The 26932-nt window shown below is 32.1% G+C and overlaps 3 protein-coding genes across 3 annotated transcripts; all 3 read right to left on the reverse strand.

Annotated features, from left to right (window-relative positions):
* Window positions 1-214: 214 nt before the first annotated feature.
* LOC131853455 (uncharacterized) lies at window positions 215-1056 on the reverse strand. Its single transcript, XM_059204349.1, has one exon. It carries the CDS (start codon window positions 937-939, stop codon window positions 316-318), a length of 624 nt encoding a protein of 207 aa, XP_059060332.1. The 5' UTR covers window positions 940-1056; the 3' UTR covers window positions 215-315.
* A 623-nt stretch (window positions 1057-1679) lies between these two features.
* On the reverse strand, window positions 1680-5952 carry LOC131853471 (paired box protein Pax-6-like). Its single transcript, XM_059204366.1, has 3 exons — window positions 5747-5952; window positions 2502-3019; window positions 1680-2180 (listed from the first exon to the last, which is right to left on the reverse strand). Exons 1-3 carry the CDS (start codon window positions 5760-5762, stop codon window positions 1704-1706), a joined length of 1011 nt encoding a protein of 336 aa, XP_059060349.1. The 5' UTR covers window positions 5763-5952; the 3' UTR covers window positions 1680-1703.
* A 12735-nt stretch (window positions 5953-18687) lies between these two features.
* On the reverse strand, window positions 18688-25636 carry LOC131853468 (seminal metalloprotease 1-like). The gene is made up of 6 exons (XM_059204362.1): window positions 25519-25636; window positions 23207-23425; window positions 22056-22165; window positions 21301-21511; window positions 19917-20053; window positions 18688-18795 (listed from the first exon to the last, which is right to left on the reverse strand). The coding sequence occupies exons 1-6, from the start codon at window positions 25634-25636 to the stop codon at window positions 18688-18690; spliced, it is 903 nt and encodes a 300-aa protein (XP_059060345.1).
* Window positions 25637-26932: the final 1296 nt, after the last annotated feature.

Raw genomic sequence — 26932 nt, forward strand, 5'->3', positions numbered from 1 at the left:
TACAAAAGATCTTTTAATAAGGTTCATTCCTAAGATATCCTAAACATTGTGCAGCACCAAAATTATTTCAATAAATGTTACATAAAAAAAGAGTAAACAAATAGGCCCATAAGGAATATCCAAACAGACAACTAATAAAAAAATAAAAGTAATACTAAAGAAATTACTGAAAATACTGAAACTATGAATACCATAAGATGCTATAACTGCAACATCTTCACAAGTTACTTGTAACATATATGTGGGATGTCTGCCATATTAGTTCTCTTACATGCTATATTATAATTGCTATCCTTCCTCATTAATATCAATTATTCAAAGGAGTACAGGCTTAAATAATATCCAGAGTCTTTCAAATTCTTCCCTGTACTGCCGCACCAGTTCTGTCTGTGAAGTTACCGCCACAGCTTCCCAATTACCACACAATGCTTGATTCGTCCAATTTAAGGACCCCATTATAAGTAGTGGTACTGTGTTATCATTTTCACTTAATGTATCAATTAAAACAAATTTATGGTGCATTAAATTGCATGATTTCATCCAACGTACTGGTATCCCTTGCTTCTCAAATCTTCTCACATTAGAACCAGAACAAAATGCCATATCAGCATCAATTATTAATCTAACCTTAACACCTCTAAAATGCAGCTTTAGGACTGCATTTGTTATATCTATATTAGTCAGAACATACATACATATGTCTACAGTATGTTGAGGTGTATTTAAGTAATATAACAACCGGTCCATACTTTCGGTTATCATACAACGAGAGTATTTGCTTTTCTTCAACTCGCCCATGCCACTTGAGAAAATAATAACTTCGTGAATTTCACGTTTTTCATTTTTCTTCTTTTTTCTATAATATTTGTAAACGAGATGCGAAGTAAAAGCTATAGAAATACATAATAAGAATAATGTGCCACTGCTTTTAGATAACATTACTTTTATAAGCAAAATCTTTTACTAATAAACTAGAAACAAGTAATAATAAAAGTAGTTTTGAATATGTTTTAAAAATTTATTAAAACAATACAAATTCAAAACTGTTAGCAGTGACAAGTGACATCGTAACATTGACATTAGTTTTGACATTGACATATAAATAACGTTGTTGTTTTAAAATTCGTCCAATGTGGACAGGCAAAGAGCATTGCCCATACAGCCTAGTCAATAGTTATGACATATAAATAAATAATATAATGGATTTAGAGTACAGAATATCTACTAAATGATTAAAATAATTAATAAAATAAATAAATACAAAAATAAGGCTGCATAAATATATTTATGAAAAAGCAGTCTTAATTTTTTTAATTCAACGCGCTGCCTGTCTTCTGGCGACACCCGGCGCGGCGGCCAGTTCGAAATTTATATATCAAATAGCTTCACTATTTGCGTATTTTTTATGTATCGAAAACCAGTGAAATTAAATTTACTTTGCGAGTAAGCATTTTGAAAAGAAAATATTTTTTTAATACCTGTTATAGGCTATTTCGAGTTTTTAACAAAATAAAATACAAAGCCGACTAACCCAGAATTAAGAAATCATAAAATTTACTTTTAATCTAAACACTAGAAATTTATAGATCACCAATATTTAAGTTTTAGAAACAATCAAGGAGACTAGAATAAAACATAATTGTATGATACGTATGTTTAATAACAATAGTAATATGTACATATCTATATATTGTCTTTATATCTCATAAAGTTATATTGTTAATACTAAAATCATGTGGTCTTAATCTTAAATTTAAGTTGTAAGAACTGTGATGTGCCGGCTGCAACGGACCACTGTAACCACCAATTAATGCACATGATCCATATCCATTATCAGTTGCTCCATTATAATTGACCATGCCTTGTCCCATTAAAGTATTTGAGTTCGACATGTATTGTCTGTTGCCTACATTTTGCATCATCAGAGAATAATCGTTTTGGTAGAGCCCAGAATTTGTGATAGGAATGCCTAGGTTCAAATTCAAATTGTTCGTTTGGAAATGATGCAGCCAAGGTTCCTTTGTATTCCGAGTGAAGTCTTGCCTACTGTCCATTTGATGTGGAATCCCTATGGGCACTGGGACTGGTTCTGGAGAACTCTGACTCGCTGAGCTTCTATGGTTTGATAGCGCAGATCTTTCATTCCTGCGAAATTTTGCGCGTCTATTTTGAAACCAAACCTGCAACAAAACAAATAGCAGAACAATAATATTAAAAAAATATCATCATGGGATAATCTAAAAAAAAAATAGTGTAGTCATACTAAATTATAACGAGAGCAGAGGATTGATTGTTTGTAATGATCTATTGACCCATCTGTTAGTCAATCAAATTTATTATATAATAGGTAAACTTACACCAAAATAATTAATTTTTTAGCCATTTTTAATTCAGTGGAAAATTAAAAGTTCTTAATGCCACAGACCCTACTAATGTTAGACTTAGGATTTACACTAATTTAATCTTGTATTGCTTCATAAATTTAATTCTTGTATATTTACCTGTACTCTTGCCTCTGTTAAATTTACTCTGGACGCCAAATCTTCTCTTACAAAAGCATCTGGGTAATGTGTTTTTTCAAAAACCTTTTCTAAAGCTGCTAACTGTTGGCTCGTAAACGTGGTTCTGTTACGCCTAGGCTTCTTTCTGTCATCTCCTTTCCCTTCTCTCTCTTCTTCTGATTCTTTCTGGACTTCCTTCTCTTTCGCAACCTTGGCGTCGTCGTATTTTCTTCTCATGTCCTCGTAAGCTAAATATTCGACAGGTTTTATGTACTGCCGTTGGAGATCTTTTGGGTACCAAGCTAAATCGTTTTGGTATGTGGGTTCATAGTTACTGTTCATTTGCCGACTGGTTGTTAAATGATGTAGTCGTAATAAGCTGTCTTCATGACACTTTATCATTTGAAATAGATTGTGGTTGTCCGTGTAATTTGGTGTATTTACATTATAATTAATTTGGTGTTGTTGTTTAGTCTCATAAGTTTTTGCGAGTGAGTCTTGTCTTCCATTAAGGGTTTCTGTAAACAAAAGAAATGAAAATTTACATAAGCAAAATATTGGGTTCATTAGGAAATGTAATATTACAATTTGGGTAGGCAGTCCCGTATTTTAGAAACAATCTGCATGTCTTTCATATACAAAAAAATAATTATGAGATATTTTATTTTAAAATAAAAATCCATTGTATGTTCTATTTTGTTTAACATTTTCCATTATTTTCTGTACTTTCTGCAATTTGTAACTTAAACTGAAAAATAATGCTTTAGTATCGAGACTTATTGTACAGTCAGGCATAGTGCAAGACATAGGTCACACTGGGTAAATAACAGGAGCTATGGGATAAAACTACTTAAGGACCAACCTAATTATATATTTTTTTTATAGCTGATTTTATAATAAAATAATACACGAACCATAAAACAAGCGATGGGGAATTTCCCGTTCCGTTCAATTCAAGCACACATGCATGGGTTGATTGATCTCAGTGTTGCCAACCTTATGATAGGTATTTTTTTAAATTAAATATATATACTAGTTTTCAATTGGGGCTGGGGGCCCTAGGCTGCACCTCAACAAGCCCTTTGGTAGGTCCGCCTCTGGTAATATACTGGGTTCAGCATGTGTCATGCGACTCACGCACCGGCGGGTGCTCTGTGTGGCGCATTGTAATTGGTAGCGGCGATCGGCGTACGCGCAACACTATCGGCTTCCACACACGTGGGAATGGTTTATGCGAAGGTCTGGGTGGTTAAAATAGCCACTTTAAATGAGTCATATCATTAATTCCATCTTCCATTACAATGTGAATCTTTTCATATATACCAGCCAAGTTTTGTTAGGTAAATGTTACCTACTGGTTTAAATAATACCTACATCGCGTTAAATTTAAAAACCTATTTCCTAAAGTAAAGTATGAATTAACCTTCGTTATTAAATATTATAAAATATGAAACTAAGATTTGCAATAAAGTTAAACCTGATTTAATATTTTATCTTGTTCAGATGAATTAAATATTTTAAACGCTATTTCCAATTCAATGAGTTTCATTTATAATTATTACAAAACTTAGTTTTGTATTATCAAAATTGCGCTAGTATTTACCGAAAATTTATGTGATTTACAGGTAACAGATATAAAGAACTTGGAAAGTATTAGGTACCTATTTCCAGTAGATACTTACTTCCAAGTATGATTCACATAAAGTGGCTATTTTAACAATTAACCTCCAAGCAGTGTAGATTCGAACCTTGATTAGACGTTAGACTTCAGAGATAATGGGAATAGTCTTGGAGGTGCGGTTGTATATTATAGGTATTCGTGTTTTCATCGATAGGTTTTTTTATACTAGGTATGTAGGTAGGACGCCTGAAACACCATAGTGTCACGTGCGTGTTGTCGACCCTTAACTAATTATATAAAGGTGTAGATAATTATACCCTGTATATAACTATACATACATATCTATATACCTTTGCGTAGGAGGACTGTGGTGTATTTAAATGTTGTATATCGTAAAGTAATCTCTAATCATTACAGATATATTAGATATTCTGTTATTATCTCTTTTCTCGTACTGGTGTCATATATATATAAAAGCTCTGAATAAAATAATACATTTCAATAACGGCCTCTGTGATCTAGCGGTTTAGCACAATACATTACTTCCGATGCTTACGGTTCTATTCCTAGCACGATTCAAACGTTTGTATTCATGACTATGATTTTTTATATTGAAAAAATGTATTTCAGTATCTATCTGTATAAATGATCTAATATCCTTATAACAGAAGCTTTGCTTAGCTTCCCACCAGATATGCTGTGTCCGTTTTGATGGAGTGATAGAATTGTCTTTGAGTATAAAAGTCACGAAGCAATGACAATTATAAAATAGGTAATGATTATCATTATTATTATTATCTATTTTAATTTTTCCCGTGAATTATATTTCTTCTTAATTATTATTACCAATTAATAGTTCATTTACAAAATAATCAAGTATTAAACAATATCATTTATGCATAAGATACAAAGTAAATCATACACGAATACTGGTCGCCGTAACGTGATGTCCATGGTGCTGTTCATGTAAGCATATATATGGAAAAAGGCATTACCTACACCAATCAGTAAAATTATTTAATAATTTACCAATTGAATTAAACAATATTTACAATTTTATATTATTTACATTGGTACTATTCCGTAAATGATTATTACAATGATGACCATAAAGACTAAAATCCTATTGCACTAGGCTTGCTGACATAACAAAATGTATTAAGTTACTTTTAAATTTCGTGTTAGCAAATATATCTGCCTACCTCCCTACATAAACCTAGTATCTTAAAAGACAATGAACCTAACATGTAGGAGATATAAGGTAGGGTTTGGTTAATACAGAACTTTCTGAAGCGAAATATTTCACAGATATTAGTGTTTTGTATATAAAAATATCAACTCAGTATCTACAACTAAACTATGCAAATATATTTTTTTTAATTACATCAGTAAATAACTATTTTATCTTCAAATGTTACGAGATATATTTAGAAATTAACAACCCACTGCTCTAATTAATAAAAAACATAGACATGTTGTCTAATATAGGTACATTTTAACTATTAAACTGTTATGTTCTTTTCTTCAGCATTGTTTAATGATTTTATAAAAAAGTAACAAAGCATCTACTAGGCAACAATAGTAAAATTTTAATAGATCTTTTAATTAAAATAAACCAACATACCTTTGGTCTGATCCATTCCTTAAAAATAAAACATGGAATCTTGAATTTTCCTAGCACTGTCACTTTTCATTAAAAAAAAATATGGACTTGTCCATTCAATCTCCAATCCAACCAAGCACCGCAAATAATTTATTATTAATCCACTAACTTATTGAATTACTTTATTTAATTATATAATTCGACTAACTCGCCTAATGTGCGAACTAATGGAGTCTGTGCAGTGATCTGGCTTCTCTGCTACGCCATCCCTAATACATGTATGGTTACTAAAAAATATCTTGTAAACCTCTCTGATCACACCCACTATAATGAAAGAAGTTACTATTTGAACTCTGTTTTTATGTCCTCAAGTTCCAAATTTGATAATTTTCGACTACACATTTTATTAGCATGTTGCTTAATAAAATTATATCTTATGAGCATTAAGGATAAGGTTTATAATAATTCAAAGCTATGGCAAGAGGTGTTTCATCTGGTTCTTATTTAGATCACAAGGCGTGGCTTTCCTTAGACCGCCTGTGTTAAAAAAAAAGTTTTTGGAGGGAAGTGATTTCAAGCAATAATTGACACGTCAACATGTATTATTTATAGAACACAGAGTAGATAATTAATATAAAGTCTTTAAGTAATTGGATTTGAAAAGTTTATGTTCTGTGGTACGGATGTGGATACTAGTATTTTTTACGGCCGATTCACTAAATTAACCACGAAAAATCGAGAAGTCTTCGAAAGTATTTTCATATTTTAATTTATATTTTAAAATTAACTCCATAAGTACAAATAAGTAAATGTTATACCTAAGTGCTAAAGTGTCTCTATGTGTCTGTTTATTACATTTTCATAGCTAGGTATATGCCTAAATGGATAGATATAGATAAAATGCATTATGCAGACAGAAATAGGCAATCTATAATCTAAAAATCTATCTAATCTATTTGTGCAGACGAAGTCGCGGAAATACGAAAATGTTTCTGGCTGTTTGCTTATAACATCATTTTTTTACGTGTTTGTTGGAAAACAAGCTGACTGCCCACCTGATGGTAAGCTGTCACGACGGTAACATTATGAATCCCCGATACAACTCACGCGTTGCCATTCCAGAAGACTGAGATGTCATACCTCATTTATATATACCTCCCTACTCTTCACTATATCACCGAAACCGAGCATACAAAGTAATGTGTTTGGCGGCTAAAATAATTGCTACTGAAATGAAATTATTTTACCTACAATAAAAGTAAGGTAATTATATCTACAGATGGAGATGTACATGTTTGAGGTAGTCTTTTAGTTTATCGTACATGCAATTTTTTTCTTTTTAATACAAGTCACAGCTTGTTAATCACTAGGTATGTATTTTTATACTTATTGATCCTCGCAACTTTGTTTGTAGCACACCAACTTGACATTTATCATTATATTTCGCACAATTTATATAATATCTAAAAAAATGTGTTATTCTGATGTATAAACTATATTACTGAAAGGTTCATCAAAACCTTTCAGTAGTTTTTGTGCGAAAGAATAACAAACATCCAATCATGCATCCGTCCATACTCACAGACTATCGCGTTTATTAATTATAAATATTAGCAAGATTAACAATACCTAACAATTTATATAATGTAATTAATTTTAAGCGTAAAATATTTTTTCAATGATTAAAAAGGCTGAAAGTTTATTTTGAATTTGAATTAATCTGCCATTTGTCTTTTAACCATTTTAAACAGAAAATCATAGCTGAAGTTCTTATAGACTTTTATGCAACATGTACCAATCTATACCGAACTGTGATACAATACACGTTTTCTCATTTTTACTAACACAAGTTTTCCAGTGTCTCTCACTGTGGTAAGTAAGGTAAGCCACGGAGATCACATTCAGATGGAATCCCCAATTAGTCATAACATTTATTCGTACAGGAGTAAAAGAAATACTTAGTTGTATATTTTTTTAAATATTAACATAGAAAAGGCATTAAATATTATATACTGACTATTATTTAGGTATTAAAACTAGTTGATACGTTATCTATATGTTACTGTCACATCCAATTGCATTCTATAAGGATTGTTATACGAGTATCATCAACACCCCGCCAAAAATGCTGTCCATTCTTATTATTGCATAAAATTAACAAGTAGGCTGGTTGCCAGACATTGATAGGTATCTGTACGCGGCAACATACACTTACGTTCGTATTTGATGATTTGTTTAATGCTATATGCATTTTTATGCTGCTAAATAGGTGTATAATTGGGGTAAAAAATATTTTTTTCGACCAAGTAGAGTGGTACATAAGGTGGCAGAGCATGACATCCGTAAGTGGCTAACATATTACATAAATGCAATAGTGTTAGTTTCTGGAAGTCCAATTTAATGTAGAAATTAAATAAAACGCATTTTTTGTTCTATAATTTAATACTATAGTTTTTGTATTTACATGTTATGTAATTAATTGAAGGTAAAATACGTAATAATACCTAATTTGAGAAAGTGTAGATATTTTTTTTAATATGTATAAGTGGAAGAGGAATTAAGGAAGAATAGCCGGCATGATTGATACTCGTACTATATATATATATATTATGTATATATATATACAGTGGAACTGGGCCCATAACCTGATGTTTATATTTAAACGCAGTAATTATGATAGAACTTTTATTTAATTAATAAAACAAGTAAGTAATATTTTAGTAACTAACATCCGTACAAATCAGAGAGAGAATTATATATATACACATGAACAGCACCACAAACATTAGGTAGTATCAATCATGCCGGCTATTCTTTTGAAAAGAATGTTGTAATTAAACATGGGTTATTTAATATCTTTAATATATTATTTAGTCTTTTCTTTGCCGTATGTAACAAATAAAGTAAATTCTATCTATTAATCTTACCTACGCTGTGACTTTATTGCCATATCTCACTCATCACCCAAAGCACAGCTAACAACACAAGCTGCTTGGCGGCAGGAACAGGTAAATATATTATTATGGTTTTGAAGAATATCTACCTTAAAAATGTAAGGTTTGTGAACTAAACCTATTTTTATAATGAATACCAAATATAATCACCCTGCGTCCTCGACCGTCATTCCATACCAATTAAAAAAAAAAACTAAATTTTTACTCAATATCTAATATTTTGTTCTCGTTATTCAGCTGTATTCAATTATAAAAGCAATAAAAAAGAAGATGTAACCATTTATAATATATAATTCAATTATAATTTTCAAATATGAAATAGACATCAAAGTTCCAAATGATCTCTGAATATTGTAAATTCTTAAACATCCGCCGTTCAAGCCAACTATCCCGTACCGTGTCGCGCCGGGAATAGAACGCGCGACCCGTCGCTTTGAATTACTGTAAAATCATGAAAAACCCGTACACAGGCGACAGATCGTACCTACGAATTATACACCAATCGTGCCACAGAGTAGTAAATTGTTATGTAGTAGTCCGGAGTCATTGTAAATATTAGATATATTATTCTTAATTTTCTTCGCATCTTTTTTCTCTTCTTTTCTCCATTAAGTTCGAAGTTTTTGTGTTCCGCCTATTGCTTAAAAAACTGAGATGCTATCGTAAGTATGTACTTACGATAGCATCTCAGTTTATATTTATTATTGACACGCATACAAATTATGGTATTAAAATGTCAGAGAAACTTAAAAATGAAATAAAAAAAATCTTTATGCTTTACAATTACGCATTTTATGTCTATGTAATAGAGTATAAATTAATTTAAATTATTCATGAATTATTCTTGTGACAAAGTGTAATTGCTCAAAGAATAATAACAGAATTAAGTAACTGTAGGACTGTAGGTAAGGATAAAGGAAAGACCTAAGTACCTAGCTTTAGTCTTTGTTCTTAGGTAAAACCAAATACTAACATTGAATAAAAATATAACTTTGATATACCTACCTACTTATACTTAAGTCAGTTGATTAGGTACATTTTAGGATATATACTCGTAAGTTATATATATACATTAACATACATAGTTATACAATATCATTAAATATACTGATTTGTAGTTTCACTTCTCTTCTAGATTTTAGTCTTATAGATTTAAACTTGAATACCGCGACCAAATATTTCTAAAAAAAACTACATTACGTTCTAAATTCAAAAGCAAGCGCGCGAAAGTGTCATTGCGCCCGTAATTGAAGGTGACAGTCGTTGGTTGGGAGACAGCTCGTTTGCGGGCGGCCGTAACGAGAATGAACTCCCGTCTGCTCTTTGATAATAATACAAACAGATAAACATTAAAGCAAAATGTAATTTAATTTAAGATGGTAGATAAATGTTGCCAATAGGTATTAGTACAGACTTATAGTAGTTGGGAGTTATTACCGGTAAATTAGTTCATCAACTCATCAGGGTACCTATATATTTACTTACTACAATATTAGTATTTATCTATTCTATATTAGTATTATCTATAATATTATTAGTATATATCTATAATATTCTTTTAATGTAATTGGACAACTTACTTTACCATCCCAGAAGACGAAAATGCTCTTCCTTCATATGCTCTAACTTTATTTCCACCCTTCACCGGAAACAGCATACAAGGCATACAATGAACCTCTTTATTTTGCCGACTATATGTATACAGGGGTGGTAAGTAAATTTAACAGCAAACTGTTGGCGGCTGAACTAGTTGAGAGTTTTTTTATGGATCATGTGTGGGGCTCCAGTGGAGGATGATAAGATGGGCATGAAGTCAGGTTAATTAGCCCAAATTGGCAAATAACAATTTACCATGATGATTATTGGACACTAGACTCCAATACTACCAATCCCCTTCCCCCCAATAGCTGAGAGTTTGAACAGTGGTACAGGTAGACGAATATTTACAGAGTCTACTTCAGTACAAATATTTTTATATTTTATACCATTTATAGTTATTTAATTTATTTACATAAAAATATAGATTCAACAAAAATAATGATCAAGAATTATTGTTCTTTAACCATATTATTACTTAATTATAATAATAGGTTAAGCTAAACAAGTTAGTTACATAAATCATGTAAAATGTCATTTAGATGGTGTTTTTATTAACCGCGTGCTTCGACACGGTGTGGTCCGTTCGACGTGCGTGTTCATCCCGGAATGGCGTCTCAATAATGCGTGAACATACGCATTTATCAAATCATCATCCGGTATTGTGACCATGATTCACAGGCTGTCAACATTTCTCACAATATTTCTGTCCCAATATTTCGGTTTGTTCGTCTATAATACGAGACGTACGCAACTTATTAATATAAAGTGTATTTTTTTAACATTTATTCGATTCGTATAATTTAGTGATTTATATTCTTAACAAAATCTTAACAAAGTATAATCGTACATTTGTTTAAAAGAACAAAAATTCTTGGTCATTATTTTTGCTGAATCTTAAGCTTCAAAATCACTTATAGAAATGTGTTATAGAAAATCCTGTTTAAAAGTTGTTATATTAGGTAAATTTAATTAAATAAAATTGATTGGTATTCTTTTCTATTTTGTTACTTTTTAAAGATCATTATGATTCTGAGTATAATATTAATACACAAAAAATCGGATACATTTTGTAAAAATGCAATAAGTCAAAATTGCAGAAAACTAGTAAGTAACTTAGGCAAGCTGACTAACATATTTTCTATAGATTAAATAATTTGGATGAACGCTAAGAGCATATTTAGCTTTGTAAAAACCAAAGTTTTGCAAATTCGTCTAATCATACTTGCATAATTATAGCCTTTATGTTACTCTGATGTATAAGCTATTTTACTGTACAGTTTCATCAAAATGCGTTCAGTAGTTTTTGTGTGAAAGAATAACAAATATTCATCTATCCATCCATACGCATAAACTTTCGCGTTTATAATATTAGTTACTAAGATAAAGTAACTCTACTCAATGCAAACAAAACTAGTAGTAATGAGTTGAATTTTAGGGAAGCATTTAACATAACCTGTGGGTTATGTCAATACTTTCCCTAAAATTTAATAGTGGATTCAAATTCAAATTCGAAATATCTTCATTCATGTAGGTCTATTACAGACTCTTATGATATGTCAAATCTACCGTCAGTTCGGAATGATATCGAGATGAGAAGAACTGACAAGAAACTCAGCTCGTATATAATAGTGGAACATGTTTATAATAATATACAGTTATTAAAATTCAAATTTGGGTGAATAGAGTGACCACCTGCATATGCTATCGCAAAGAACAAAAAATTTTATCAGTGTTCGCAACCTGAACAGACCAGTCCCCACAAGCAGCACCCGTTCACGAGTATAACGGATGAGCCAGCCATCATTGCACTCAACCATATTTGAGAGAGCACATCGACCCGACCCACTACGCCGCCACAATTTTGAACTTTATAGCGAGCATGACTGTTTCAGGTTACTCCACTACGTCAGTTATATTATTTACAGCATAGGCTGTATCGATCACAGTTTTCACCCATTACAATATTAAATTTACATTATTTAATTTACAATATGTCATTACAAAAATTATAATAAGTTTATTTAATGTTATTACATTATCTATGTCAATTGAAAATGTAATCAACTGCAAGACTCTCTAATTATTTCGAAAGCATGGACACCTATATGCGCAGGCGCATGACAATTACCTCAACTCAGTGTAGCCATCAGTCACGTCGCCTCCACGGAACGGTTCGCCCCAACGATTAATTAGTGCTTAATTTTAGCGCTCTTCAGAAAAATACTCAAACTATATCTACAAATTACATGTTCCCCAAATAGAATAATTGATGATATATTAACTTGCTCTGCGAATTTTGTTTTTTTTCTTTTGTAGATAGTAAGTACTACTAGTAAAAGTGAAGGCTGCAGTCTCTTTACCGGTCTTTTTACTGGTTTCTCTTAAACTCGTCCTCGGTAGTCTTTTTTTTCATTAATTCTATTTGTTTCTCTATTCTGTTTATTGTCTTTTTTTTTTTTTGGTGATATTAAATACTTAAGCCGCGATTTAATACAGCTAAATTTTTAATTATTTAATGTGTTCCTCTGGAGGGGATGCTAAATTACGGCCTCGGTGGTCTACCACTTTACTTCCCATAATCGCGGGTTCGATTCCTCGCACGGTGCAAACATTTGTATTCATGATTATGATTGTTTGTATCCATCTGTGTGTTATCTATATACCTATATTATGTATTTATTTAAAAAAAATATTTAAATATTTATATCAGTTGTCTAGTACCCATAACACATGCTCTGCTTACCGTGGGACTAGATGGCGCTGGTAATTGTCCAGGGTTATTTATTTACTTATTATTAAATAAATTTTAATAGGCCACCACATTTTTGTATATTGTAAGTGGCCTATATATATATTGTATAAATGATTTATTTATAGTTGTTGTTTGATTATATCATTTATGGCTTGAGAGAGATTAACATAAATTTGTACATATATAACATACATAAAAAACACCCAGACCTAAACAATCATACACATGACTATAAATATTTGCGTCACGCCGTGCGAGAAATTGAACTCGCGACGATCGGAAGTAAAGCGGTGTGCTTAACCGCTAGACCACCGAGGGTACCATAATCTTTTCATTTCAATTTCTCCTTCCTTAAACACGGGCTTAAGTGAACCTGTACACACACATTGACAGTTTTTGCCTCGTCAAGGTTTTACGATTTTATTATATGTAAATACTAGCTGACCCACGCAACTTCGTCTGCATTACATTTACTTGATATTATTATCATTATATTTACCCCAATTTACATATATTTTTAAATTATAGTTGTTGTATAAGCTGTTATTCTGATGTATAAGCTATATTAAAAAAAAACCCATTAAGTAGTTTTTGTGTGAAAGAGTAACAATCATCCATCCATACTCACAACCATTCGTGTTTATAATATTAGTGAGATATTATTAACGTTGTCTACCTACCAGTGTGCAAATTAACAAAAACTCATTTAAACAAAACGTATCCATCATCATTCCGTTCCGGATCATCGCCATCCACTCCAAGTGTTGACGTTTCCTCCAAATTAATGGCCCTCCTCGTAAACGGGTCGTACGATTCGCGACGCGTGCATTTCCGGATATACAACCGGTAATGAGAGTTCAGGCGCCGTTCAGAAAAAAATGACAATCGTCATTTCTATAGAAGTAATATATAAAAAACTCGTATCACAGTGTTTGTCATCTCTGAAACCGCTTGACCGATTTACTAAATTTCTCGTATATCTTTGGTAGACCTGAGAATGGGTCGTAAAGAATTTTTTAGCAAAATATTCAAAAGACTGTTTCCCCCGTAGGGTGACGATGACCCCCTCGTGTGGTATTCTTACCCACTAAATAAACACACGATGGACTATGTATATAAAGTGTACTATTTAATATAAGTGTAACTTTGTACGATCGAATCCAACTAACTGAATAAGAAAATTGTTTTGAAAACAGTTGTGGAATATCAAACATACGCTACGACCCTAAGAAGCATAACAAGAACTAAGTGCTACTGACAGAAATACTAAATTTAAACATTATCTTTTATAATTACTAACTGTCCCGGCAAACATTGTTTTGCCATATGAATTAAAATCGCTATTAAATAATAGGGGTTGATGGTAGAAGGGTGACAGTTTAGGGTTGTATGTGTTTTTTAATGCTATATTAAAAAAAAATGTTCAAATATAAAATAAAATGTTAGGGGTGGACAACCCTTATCACTTAGGGGTATGAAAAATAGATAGTAGCCGATTCTTAGACCTACTGAATATGCACGTAAAATTTCATAAAAATCTATCAAGTCGCTTCGGAGGAGTATGGTAACCACAAATAACATAAGATTACATAATGGTAACTAACATTGTGACTCGAGAATTTTATGTATAAGATATATATTTTTAAAAAACGGAGAGTTGAGTCACACTTATGAAAACAAATAGCCGGTACGAACTCGCGACTCTCTGAAGACAAGTCAATAAAAACTCGATCATTTTGATTTAGTACCAGCTACCCGCCCAGGTTTCGTGGGTGGGTGTACATGTATTATACATATAAACTTTCCTCTCGAATCACTTTATCTATTCTTAAAACTGTATTAAAATTCGTTTGCGTAGTTTATAAAATCTAAGCGAACAGATAGCGAAAGCGATTTCTATTTTATGCTATGTAAAGAAGTGGAAAATTTTTATGTATTTATAACTTTGTACTTTGAAGAAAAATAACAAAGAATACAAAAGTGAGATTAGTGCGTACACTCGTGTTCCCCATATTTCTCTACGGTGCGGAGACGTGGACCCTGCGGGATATAGAAAAGAAAAAGATAGACGCTCTGGAAATGTGGTGCTGGGAGTATCATGGACCGAATTCAGAACAAACGTTTCTATACTCGAAGAACTCGGCATTACACAGCGTCTATCAGCAACAACACAATCCCGCATTATTTCCTTCTTTGGTCACGTTTCACGAAAAAACGACGCATCCATAGAGCGACTTCTCATACAGGGTAGAGTTGATGGTACGATCCCGTCCCCGTGGACGATCACCCATGCGATGGACCGACCAAATCAAAGCAGCAATAGGCGGTCCACTCCACGAGTGTACCAGAATGGCAGACAGTAGAGACAAATGGCGAGCTGTCGTGCGGCGGATGACATCAGCGTCACATCCCACTACGCAATGACCACGACCGTTCTGACAAGAACGAAGCGAATGAGAAGAAGAACTTTGAAGTAGCCCGATCAAAAAAACATAATCAGAACGAGGCTGTTATCTTGAAAATATAACAGGATGACTTACAAATAAGCTGCCAGATAAAAATACAAGATAATCAGCAATTTCCTCAGGATATTAGAAATTTGTGCATGTTTAACTATCATTCTAATCAAAAACACACCGCGTGTTAAGTGCTCCTCGCTCTTTTTAACTTTTTTTATTTCAACAGTCTATAATAAACTTTGACACTTTTTTACAGAGCCATCTTATCTTTGTACCGTCACGTTAAGTGTTTTGGTTTTCACAATTTTACTATCTCCTGGGAATCGAAGTGCATTCAAATACTGACGTGCCCTTACTACCATTGAGATTTTTTATTTATTTTTTTACAATCATAAGTAGACACTTAACGGTTTTAGAAGCCCGTGTCATATCGTTAATGAACTGCTGTCGTGTGCACTTTTACTTAGTGAAAAAAATATTTCAAGTTCGTTTTTGTGTATCCAAAACCAAAATACCAAACTTTCCTTGCGTTGCACACTGTTCTATGCAATCTATGCAATTAATGCTTACATGCATAGTAATATTATTAATTCTAAAGTGAGTTTGTGTATTTATGTTACACATCTGAAATATAATGCCCAATCTAATAATAACTTTCAGTAGGTATAGTATGTGGGATAAAAAGGACATAGACTACCTTCTATTCTTGACAACCAAATTATTTCTGTTACGTAGACATAGAAACTCGTAAACTACTATTACTAGTTTTACGTGTGAAATAGAATAAAATAAATGAAATCATAAAGGTTAAAACTACGTATTAATCACTACAATTAGCAGGTAACAACCAACCCGACAGACGTTGTCCTATTCCTATTCCCCGCAATATTAACAAAATTTTTTTCATGAGAAACTTTTCGTGACTATAACAAACACAACAAAAAAATAATTCAAAATCGGTCGAGGCGTTCACGGGTGATGCCATAACCAAGATAAATATGGAATTCATTTTAAGTTATAAAGATTAATATAGTCATCTGTATTATTTCTTAATTAAGTCCAAAGAATTAAGAAGTTAAAATTGTCATTGCAACGGAAACTATTGAGCATAATTTAGTATACGTTACATAAAAGGTACAACTACAGACAGTGTCTATTGTAGCTTCATCCTCTGCCCCATTTGTACGAGGCGACAGTAGCTGTATCAGTTGAGATGACATGTCATGGTCTACTGACTTACATGTTGACAGCGGAGTCTGCGCGGGCGCATCGCTGCTCATGTAACCGATACCCGGCGGCATCGTATGCGCAGGGTGGTCGGCTATTTAAGAAATTTCGCGGAAATATGCCTAACTTACAATATTGAATTACGTGACTTCCCTACACAGTCTTTTCGATTTGAAATGAAAGAAATTCATTGTTCTATTGAATAGTATTAAAGAATTTAAAACGACATCTATGTAATTAGGTATGTACATTGGTGTAAATGAAAAGTATAATCTATGGGTTTTAAAATTAGTAATGTTTCTTAGCAACTGTGTATAAGTGTGTATGTAGGATTATGTATATGATTGAAATCTATATCCAATCTGTATTTATAAAAAACACCATCTGTAAAACATACAAAATGGTGGTAAAACGGTTCAAATATTGGCATCGATAACAAATAAGTAAGTATAAAATGGAAAATTACGGATTTATGTACGATAATATAAAATATTATTATTTACTTGTATACACACTATTTTATCAAACGATAAAATACTATTGCTTTTTAAAAACAGGCCGAATCTCGTGCCTTTCAAAGTTGAGCTAGTAATATTACAATATTGTTATACTACTGTGATACTTTTATTTATATCTCTGTCGACATTGTATAACTTAAAATAATACTAATAGACAAATTAAAATCGTGGTACAATAATTTAGAACCAAATGAGTCTTGGTAACTACACCAACTACAATTCTGTAAAATAATCGGTACAATTTAAGATATAATTAATTTATTAGCAACAATAAGTTGTAAATTCTAATTTTAAGTTGTACTTAAGTATCATGGTCACAAATTAATTGCCGTCTTTTCATAAATAAGTACAACCCGATCCCAGAATCCCTAACCTATCAAAACAGCTACTTTATTGTCGACACAAGCCTTCTTTCATTCCCAACGCATTAAACATAATAAATCTGATCAATTCAACGTTTAAGTCGAGTAATTTCAAAGAGTCGAAATTTGTCCTGACAATATTTACGGTGACAGCTGAGAACGCGCATGATTCGCCGAGATCAAAGCTGGGATGCGCAAGCGCAGCGTCATGTGTTCGACAAGGAGGTCGAGCATTCGCTCCTTGGGGAGTACTTAAAAAAACAGCTTGTGTATTTTGTAAATAATATTTTATTGCGGCGCCTTCAGTCGGTCTGTGGCTGAATGTTAAACGGCGGTTCTTTTGACAAATTGTATTAAAAGATATTTATTGAGTTGTTATGGAAACAAAGATATTTATAATTATTTTGTTATATTCGATACATGCAGTATAGTATTAGTGAATTATCAATCAATGATCACTAAACGAATTTATGGTTGAAGTAGTGGTAGTGAGTATGAATTTTGAATTGATATGGTTTAGGAAGTTTTGTGAGAAAATATGGAATAATAATAATATCCTAGTCAATTCACATAGCGTCATTTACACACCATCTAGTGCCCACCTTAGAAGAGCTTGTGTTAGACAACTGATACATATACTTAAATACTTTTATAATTAGTAAACACCAAGGCCGTTAAAAGTGTTTGACCTGTGCGAGAAATCGAACTCGCGACTATCGAAAAGGAAGGCGATAACGATCTACGCTAAACCGCTAGATCTACGAGATTTTCCAACACAACCATATAAAAAGTAAGTAAATATGCAAATTATATTAAATACAATTTTAAAAAGGTAACACAGTATTTGCTTTACAATGGATGACTATTGGAAGATAGATAGTAATCTTTCGAAAAGCATTAATTCAGCATGCAACATCATTTATGGTTCTACTATATATGTATATACTTCTCGGGACTTTGAAGATAAATAAAAAAAATAAATTCTTACAAAAAAGTAATCAACTCAGTCAATTTATTTTTGGCTTATAAAAATAGTAAATTTTCACAATGTCATGTTTTTCTTCTATATATTTGTATATATACATTTATGTTTATTGCGTGCTTTTATTCCATGCTCCTGGGCATTCGTAGTGCCTGTTGATTCTTAACCAATCCTTGTCGGTGATGTAAATACGTTGACCCATTTCTCCTTCATGCTCCTGAAATTTAATAACCATATGTTAATATTTGTGCTACTTGGAAGTAATCCTAAGCCTAAACTACATCAACCAGAACATACGGGGGGCCCCAGTATGTTCTGGTTACTGGACACTGCAAGCTGAATAAGCACATCGCGAAATTAGGCCTTAGTTTAACATCAATATGCACATTTTGCCAAGCAGCAAAGCACTCATCCTTAAAGGAAATATTTCCATTTGAGGGAAGGGGATTCATCATCGTGGGCTAACTGACCTGGCTTCATAGTCATCTTATCATGCTTCACTGGTGTCCCGCCAGCGTAAACCGTTAACGCAGACGGGTGCACCATTTCATTATCATCCATAATAAAAACCACACATATTATGCAACTAGAATATGGTTCGCTAACTAAACTAAGACTAAACCAATTTGGTCGCAGCTGTATTTTAAAAATAATTTGTTATAATTTTTGTAAAATGTTGTATGATTGTTTTGTATGCGCCAAATAAATATATTTTTCTTTCTTTCTTTCTTTCTTTCTTTCTTTCTTTCTTTCTTTCTTTCTTTCTTTCTTTCTTTCTTTCTTTCTTTCTTTCTTTCTTTCTTTCTTTCTTTCTTTCTTTCTTTCTTTCTTTCTTTCTTTCTTTCTTTCTTTCTTTCTTTCTTTCTTTCTTTCTTTCTTTCTTTCTTTCTTTCTTTCTTTCTTTCTTTCTTTCTTTCTTTCTTTCTTTCTTTCTTTCTTTCTTTCTTTCTTTCTTTCTTTCTTTCTTTCTTTCTTTCTTTCTTTCTTTCTTTCTTTCTTTCTTTCTTTCTTTCTTTTTTTCTTTCTTTCTTTCTTTCTCTTTCTTTCTTTCATTCTCTTTCTTTCTTTCTTTCTTTCTTTCTTTCTTTCTTTCTTTCTTTCTTTCTTTCTTTCTTTCTTTCTCTTTCTTTCTTTCTTTCTTTCTTTCTTTCTTTCTTTCTTTCTTTCTTTCTTTCTTTCTTTCTTTCTTTCTTTCTTTCTTTCTTTCTTTCTTTCTTTCTTTCTTTCTTTCTTTCTTTCTTTCTTTCTTTCTTTCTTTCTTTCTTTCTTTCTTTCTATCTTAATCCCCATTACACTGTAAATAAAATGTAAATAAATAAATAAATGAATGTAGTCTACCTGGAGGGCGACGATGGTGGGTTGGCCGTTGCTACTGAAGGCAAATGGTCCGTAGTGGAGGCAGCTTACGTAGTCGTATTCGATCTCCAAGTTGTCAACCAAATCCGCGGTGTAGATAGCGAAGTTGTGCTCAGTGCCTGTACATATTTAAAATAAATAAATATATTTATCTTCACAATTCTTATCCCAAATGGGGTAAGAGATCTATTAACAGATGTTCTGATTAACGCAAACGCACTTGACATGAACATGTTTCTATATATTTATTTGAATCCAAAGTTGCAGGGGCGATCCTACAGGGACGTCTCCCGTATTAACTTTCAATGTCTTTAGAAGGCTAGATAGAGTAGATAAAATATGCTTTATTTGCATTATATAATTATAGAAGATAGGCAATATTAATGACTAAACTAAACATATGTATTTAAATACAACATACAACTTTGTAATTTTTATGTTACTAAATAAAAAAAAATATTATAATGAAAACAGTCTTAAATAATTATGTAATTATTTTCCAAATTACATTTTATCTCATAATTACAATATGTCTCTGAATAAATTCTACATCTACGTTATTTAGATTAACATAGATATATATATTGGAAGATTGAGCCCATAAATGGAGGAATTAATTAAAATTAATGGATTGTCATCATATGTAGATGATGAGAATCCATTAATAGATTATGTATATTTTGTTCACTGCCCACCTCAAGATAAATGATAACCATTCCCTACATACTTTATCAACACTAGAAGACTAGGAAGTTACGGCATATACTGTAATTTCACTGACTTGTCCGATCATGCAACAGAAATACAGCTTACAAAGCAAGCTGCTTGGCGGCTGAAATAGGTTTTATAGTCTCATTCTTTGTTTATTTTATATCATAGACTAGCTGTTGCCCGCGCTTCGCTTGCGTTATTTTATCTCCTTAGGGGTGGAGTTTATCAAAATCCTTTCTTAGGGAATGCCTACGTCATAGTAGCTTTATGCATGCAAAGTCTCAGCCCGATCGGTTTAAAATTGACAAAGTTTCATATAAACTTTCATCCCCTATTTTATCCCCTTGGGACTAGAATTAATCAAAATCCTTTCTTTAGATTCCCAACAGATCTATGGTTCTCCGTAACTAGTCTGAGCCAGTGTATAATCATCAATGTTACTCTGTGCCCAACTCTCTTCACTCTCCACTCATCTCTTACTCCATGTCTATTTATAAGATGTGTTCTATGTATATTCAATAATAATGAATTAAATATAATTGGTTCTTGTCAATTAAGAAACAACAATATAGTTTATAATACACAACAAAGAGGTTACTTTGATTATTTTGTTTTGTAAGGACAATTAGCGACATAAATGACAAATAAAACTTACCAGGAGTGAGATTCTCCTCAGCGATCCTAACGTAATCATCTCGGTTCCAGGTGGACTGCATGTGCAGGAAGCCAAGAATGTGCATCCACTCGTGGACAATGGTGGCGTGGCGGAAGCAGCCAATTCCTGGCGTGTTGCGGGCGAGGTTCAAGGTGTGGACGCCACGTGTCTCCCAATATCCTACATTAGCGTAACAACCGCCAGATCCACCCTGTTACATATATAGGTTATGAGAATAGGCCTAAATGAGCAATATTATATCTAAATTGTAATAATAATAGCATAAATCAAAACCTAAAACATAGCTATATTTTAGGGTACATTTAGGCTATTATTTTTATTATGATTTTCTAGAACATTTTAATTTTATGTTTAATTGTAACTACATATTTACTAGAATAATAACAATACAGAACGAATTAATCGATTTAGAAATGCAAGTCAACTTACGAATGCAATGGCAACTGTCGCCAACTTACATGAACATCACGGATAAGATCCGTAATATACATGTGTCGACATATATCGATATATGAATATCCTCGTCCTACATCGAGACCCGTGATAGCACTCACCTATTATCTATTATCGATTTTTGTAATTTTATACCATTTTAAATATCTTAAGGTTGGCAACCCAAATATTTCACTGGTACATTTCAAACTGCCCTTCAATCTTACAAAGCACCAGAAATAGAAGAGATAGCTAGTACTAGAAAGTTCTAAAAATTAAATAATCATTCGTCAAACACTTACAGTAACTCTCACAAACGCTTGATCTCCAGGCTGCCTGTAACGGAATCTGATGCAGGTATGCTCCTCGATATCCCTGATGCCCTCTTCGATGGCGGCTTGCTGCAGGGGTCCTACAAATTGTAATATATGCAGGTATATCTAAGTTAACATAACAATTGTTTGTCCAATACGGGTAAATGTGTTTTTGTCTTTGTTCGTTATTTGTTGTCTAATGTCTTAAATAATCTAAATTAAAAAAAACACATATGACAATATATATGGAAGAGCGGGATGTACCTGACACAGGCATGTCTATGCTTACTAGGTCATCCCAACACTATGTTATTGTAACTGAATTGTTTTTAAAGAAATAAACATTTTTTCATTTTTTATTTTCGTTGTTATATTGAGTAACAGCAAGATTTGTTTTCTTTTATCACAAACATTCCTTGGAATATAGAAAATTAATTAATATTTCTCATGGAGTTACTATTTATTCAATAAAAATATATATTTACATTACTAACATTGAGACATGATTTGCATTTTATTTTCAGTGAACATCAAAGAATTTTCTTCGTGATTCAATTTCATGGTTCATTTATTTTTATTTTTTAATCATATACAAACATTATCCATCAAAGGTTATTAAAAATCACTTATATATAGATACATCATTGATAATATGACACCATGAATTAATTCAAATTCAGCCATCAAAGCTGATTAAAGAGATAATTATGATTATGGGCATGATTCGACATGAGATATTTTGATAAATCATTAATGACTTTATCAAATTTATCATGGTATGTTTTAAATCAAGGTTTTTATTGTCATTTAGTACCTACATGTGATTACAAAGCGTGAATATAATTTCAATTATGAAATATTTATTAATACATTTGGACACTTTTACATTCATCTATCTACGAGTATACGTATTATTGTCTATAATAATTATATGATGACTCCATTGCTAGTAGGGATGCCATCGTGGTCAATTTCCAGTAAATTCGCCACGATGGGCTAAGTAAGGATGAAAGGATTATCATGACAAGTTACTGACTTCATGCTTATCCTATCATCCTCCACTAGTGCCCCACCAGGTTACCATTAGCTTAAGCGGGTACACCATTCCATTATCATCAATGATAATAAAAAATACTCACCGAACTCGCCTTCTCCGAATTCCCAAACGACAACATTTCCAGGCCACTTAGTATTGGGCCAAGTGTATGCATTACGGCCCATAGCATACTCCTGGATCATGTTTGCGATGATGAAGTCATCAACAATGATGTCTCCCTCGTATTTGCCACTGATTTCCTCGGGGTTCGCGAGGGGGAAAGCCTTCGAGCGAGCGAGGAACGCTTCACCGTCATCTGTGTCTGTAAAAGACATTTAAAAATCTATTAGTATCAACAATATTTTACGTCTGTGTGTGTACATCTCTTCTATTAAAACATTCTTTGTAATACCATTATTCCAGTTGAACCAGATAAGGATAGTACCATTGTTCCAGATAAGGCAGTAAATACGGCACATAGGCTGGCATCTGAGCCAGCTCAGATGATACTGAAATCTAGCAAAGCATGACTGATACTAAGGGAATCACGGGATAATTTAATGCCTTAGTTACCACTTACCATCAAGAGGGTCGTCTACTTATGTACCATTACAGTTACATTAAAAAATTACATTATTCTAGTAGGCAAGAATGGCACTGCTTTCTTATTGATAAAATATAATACGGTTATGGGACTATAATTACAATGTAGCCCAACTCATTACTTCATTACCTTCAAACTGAAACAGATTAGTAAAGCAAGCTGTTTAGCGGCAGATGTAGATGAAACCTATCTATCTACAATGAACGTTATACCACAAGAAACTGTTTTATTAAAGCGAAATGTTATAGCCAAATTAGCATTATATACAATATAAGTAATGTATATTTATTTGCTAGTAAAACATTTTTTGTGGATAGAAAATATTATTCTACATATTATGGTAAACATTAATAATATTGTTTCATCGTGTTCTACTTGAACACATGTAGATAGCTCTGTATAAGTTTGATAAAAGCATACTAATCGTTGTAATTAATTAAGATAAGACTAGTTATCTTAATTAATTAGATTAGTACCCACAAACCCAACCCAAAATACCCACGGGTAAAAATTAGCCGTGGTTATTTTGGAAAAACAAGTAGTATAGTAGGATATAATGACATCGCTTTATCATCTGCTTCTTCCTTTTCCTATTCATTTGGGGCCGGGGTAATATGTTTTCTCTTTCATTCATCCCTTTTCGCAGTCATATCATTATATATTCCCATATCATCTTTCACATAGTCTATCCATCCCCCTTTCGGCGTTTCTCTACCCGTATAACCATTCACATTCATAGGTAATACTTTCTTTGAAGTGTACTGAAATCGTTTGTCCATAAACAACGATTTCAATGTTATCTGCATGATATACATATTATGTGACAAAAACATCGCTATTACAAACAAAATTTTTATATCTGTTTTCCCCAAAATATATCTCGCAATTAACGTCGTTTTGTGGATATATAGTGTCTAAACAATGGAATAGAGTTTTGATGATTAATCATATCTAAACCACCTACGTATAAAATACTGAATATAAATTATTAAAATATAAATACACAGAATATTAAATCTTGTACACTGTACTGGCTTATCAGAAATGTATTTGTACTTTAAAATAGTATTTAAATTTATAGTTCTTTCTTTGTATTACATACAGTCATAACAAGCATTAGCAGGTTGTCCTAAAACGTTAACTAAGTTGTAAATGTTTGGTAATGCACAAAGCACAAGAGTTAAACTGGTAGAGGGTAATTAGTAAAATTAGTGGTGGAGCTAAATACGACACGAAAATATTTCTAACAGTAAATTGTCATATATTTTTTCCCGGCATTTTCAAACGAAAATCTGTACCATTATCTGGACATTTATGTGATAACAATATATAATAATATTATTATCGCAACATTAAAAAATATTTTATTATAAGCCGACTCTTTATTAAAATATTAATACTTTATATTTTATTTCAGGCAGATGCAAATTTCATAAGTTAAATAACATATTTGTAGAGACACAAAATTTTCGATATGGATAATATTTTTATCCTATTTCCGTTATATTCGACCGCTCTCTATTGTCAATCAGTTTACAATATAATATATTTTGACGTAAATAAAAGCGACTGCCATGCAGAAATGTCATATTAATTATTAGACATAATGACTTAGTATTCAGTAATGATAACGAATAAAGGATACCATCAAATTACAATTATGTAGTGAAATCCATAGTGCTCTTTATATAAATTTGTTAACTTCACAACAGATAAGGAGTCAGTATTTTCGCCATTCTAAGTCATAGACAATAATTACAATGTATATGAACTTGTCCTAAAATTTTTAATAATAACTATAATCGACTTACTAATTTTGGTGTTCTCCAAGAAGGATCTAAATGACTCTATCTCTTCCCGGGTCCTCACCACAGACGGTGTGGCTGCCGCCAACCCTAATAAACAGACAAGAATGGCAAACTTCAACATCCTGACACAGCTGACACTAATATCATCAAAATACGTGAGACGCGGCATCGCATTTATATCAAGCGTTTATCATATCTTTAAGATAATTGTTATCGATTAAATTTTCTAATCTCCATATTATTATGACGATTTAATCGATATTTCTGATTTTTTTATTCATATGCATGTGGAACAGATCCTTATGGTGGACTTTTTAATAAAAATTTAAATTTGAAATATTTATATTATTGTATTAGTACAGGACATAAAGACTCCTTTGTATTTTTGAAATTCGAACGCGTAGCATTCATTTGTCTTATGAATAAAAATAATATTACAGAGATGTGAAAATTCAATCATGGCATTTTTATTATATACATAGTTTTTTTATTATATACATCTGCGATTTATATAATATTTATATGTGAATCAAAAAGTTTATACCTTTGTACCTTTTTACTAAATAATGGGATAAAGGCAAGGCAATGATGATGAATAGAAAGTCCTACTCAGTTGTAGTTAGCTACAACCCATTGTGGTGAATTAACTAGCAATTAGGTAACTTGACATGTTTACTGCAAGTGGGATCAACAATCCTTATTGGTAATAGTCTATTCCCGTCTCTTAAGGATTTTATTTTCATATTTAATGATAATAACCCTAGACAATTCTCGCTACGGCATTTTGTCCCAAGCTAAGCAGATTTCGTGTTATTTTTTTATTACATACTCTTTATTGTACTATTTAAAATAGGGCTGATTTTAGTATTTACCTAACTTAGGTAAATGTATCAACAGGTACTAATATGAATAAAAAAAATACATATATACGTACTTAAATACTATAATTATATATATAAACACATAATATAGATCAATATATTATGTATGTATGTACATATATATATTTTACATACCATCAGCAGGCAGTTAACACTAATTTTGTTGCTTCAGAATATAATCACGTTATGGTTATTAGCTGGATAATAAACATTACGGTATTAGCTAAAAAATATTCATGTATTTATCTCAGTAGTCTAGTACCCATAACATACGCTATGCTTAGTTCGGGACCAGATGGCGTTGTGTAAATTGTCCTGACATGTTATTATTATATTAACATAGAAATAGGTAAAACACTCAGAAAAGGGCGTAGTTTTGAATACAAATGTTTGAGGAATCGAACCCGCTACCATCGGAAATGAGACACTAAACCGCTAGACTACCGAGGCCGCATTTTATGATCTTAAGAGGATTTCGGTCTATTGTTACTAAGGTAGCCATGTGGCATGGTATAGGCACTATAATCTAATTCGAA

This window comes from Achroia grisella, unplaced genomic scaffold (assembly GCF_030625045.1).
Source record: "Achroia grisella isolate CSIRO2021 unplaced genomic scaffold, CSIRO_AGI_Agris_v1 utg902, whole genome shotgun sequence".
Lineage (NCBI taxonomy): Eukaryota > Metazoa > Arthropoda > Insecta > Lepidoptera > Pyralidae > Achroia > Achroia grisella.

Coding starts and splice junctions, on each gene's coding strand:
- LOC131853455 (XM_059204349.1), bottom strand. CDS start 939: ATGTTATCTAAAAGCAGTGGCACATTATTCTTATTATGTATTTCTATA.
- LOC131853471 (XM_059204366.1), bottom strand. Junction 2,181..2,501: donor TAACAGAGGCAAGAGTACAG/GTAAATATACAA, acceptor GTTTTGTTGCAG/GTTTGGTTTCAAAATAGACG.
- LOC131853468 (XM_059204362.1), bottom strand. CDS start 25,636: ATGTTGAAGTTTGCCATTCTTGTCTGTTTATTAGGGTTGGCGGCAGCC. Junction 23,426..25,518: donor CTTGGAGAACACCAAAATTA/GTAAGTCGATTA, acceptor TGTCTTTTACAG/ACACAGATGACGGTGAAGCG. Junction 20,054..21,300: donor TGAGGAGAATCTCACTCCTG/GTAAGTTTTATT, acceptor AAATATGTACAG/GCACTGAGCACAACTTCGCT.